The sequence below is a fragment of the Sinocyclocheilus anshuiensis genome, unplaced genomic scaffold (genome assembly GCF_001515605.1).
Source record: "Sinocyclocheilus anshuiensis isolate Anshui unplaced genomic scaffold, SAMN03320099.WGS_v1.1 scaffold5315, whole genome shotgun sequence".
Classification (NCBI taxonomy): Eukaryota; Metazoa; Chordata; class Actinopteri; order Cypriniformes; family Cyprinidae; genus Sinocyclocheilus; species Sinocyclocheilus anshuiensis.
The window spans coordinates 45,453-47,094 of NW_015541765.1; the positions used below are offsets into that span (position 1 = coordinate 45,453).

The 1,642-nt window shown below is 31.7% G+C and overlaps 1 protein-coding gene across 1 annotated transcript in view; it reads right to left on the reverse strand.

The window, feature by feature from the left end:
• The window catches only part of LOC107690880 (platelet-derived growth factor receptor beta-like), a 50,735-nt gene that overhangs the window by 983 nt on the left and 48,110 nt on the right, over window positions 1–1,642 (reverse strand). The window contains exon 21 of the mRNA XM_016489301.1: window positions 943–1,193. Coding sequence (XP_016344787.1) covers window positions 943–1,193 — 251 coding nt within the window. The remainder of the gene's footprint in view (window positions 1–942; window positions 1,194–1,642) is intronic.

Below are 1,642 nucleotides of genomic sequence, written 5' to 3' on the forward strand. Positions count from 1 at the left end.
TGAACTCCCAGGAGGAGCCGTTAACAATGTGCACAATCTTAAAAAAAAAAAAAAGACCATTTTACACTCATATAGAAGCTCTTCAAAGAAAAGTTATTAATTCTTCTAATTAAACAAATGTAATATAAAACTAGATGACAAAACAGTATAAGTAGTATTGAAAATTGTCACTAAGTATTGCGACACACTGTCATTGTCAAACATCAGTGGAACAGATTCATAATTAATTTGAAATTATTTGTTACAAATACAATATGCATATTACATTATATTATATTATATATACAGGCAAACAATATATATACATATTGCATTAAATAGACAAATATTCTGATAACTCATCAAATTAATGTTATTTATATTATATATACTTTCCATTTCATCATATTACATAAATATTTATACTATTTATTATAGTATTAACAAATTAATTAATAAATTAAAATAAATTAAAAAATACAACTTTGTATAACACTATATTGATAAGATATTATAATATAGATAGATAGATTTTTTTTATAATATACTTATGCTTATGTCGCTTGATCAAATGAATAAATCTAAAATACATTATATATATATATATATATATATATTAATATTACATTTATATTACATTTCATCATATTAAATTATCATGATTTATAAATATAATTTAGAAAAAAACACACATAACAAATTTATACTATAAATACATATGTTACCAAATGAATAAATGCAAAATAAATACATGAATAAATCACAGTTTAAGTACATGCTTTCGTTCGTATGTTAAAATTGCCCCACTGGCACAGATGAACAGATTAATTATGCATTTTTTTAAATAAAAAGAGAAGTGATCCCCTGTAAGGAAGAGGAAGAGGCGATGGCTCATCATTCCTTCATCCTCTGCGGTTTATAATCGTCTGGTTTATTTTTGAGCACACAGGAAGTCAGAGTTACCTCGAGGGGATTTCCATCAGCACCGGCCCGTCCTGGGTCTCCTCCTCTGGTCTGGGATCGGGGATGGGGATGATGTACTCGTTGTGCGGCTCTCCGTCGGCCTGCGGGCGCGGGGCCGGGTTTGGGCTCAGATCTGAGGATGGATACTGAGGAGGGAAGGCGTTCGGGAACGGAGACGGGACACGCGGCTTCACACGGGCCACCGCAGGGTGATCGCTCTTCAGAAAGCTGTCGCTGACCTGAGAGTATTTCTGAGGAGACACAAGAGGATGCTTTCATCTATGCTTTTACCTCAACTCAAATCAGTTTGATATATTTTTAGACATTTAAATACACATATGTGACCCTGGACCACAAAACCAGTCTTAAGTCGCTGGGGTATATTTGTAGCAATAGCCAAAAATACATTGTATGGGTCAAAATTATAGATTTTTCTTTTATGCCAAAAATCATTAGGATATTAAGTAAATATCATGTTCCATGAAGATATTGAGTAAATTTCCTACCGTAAATATATCAAAACATCAAACCTTAATTTTTGATTAGTAATATGCATTGCTAAGAACTTCATTTGGACAACTTTAAAAGCGATTTTTTTGCACCCTCAGATTCCAGATATTCAAATAGTTGTATCTCGGTCAAATATTGTCCTATATCCTAACAAACCATACATCAATGGAAAGCTTATTTATTCAGCTTT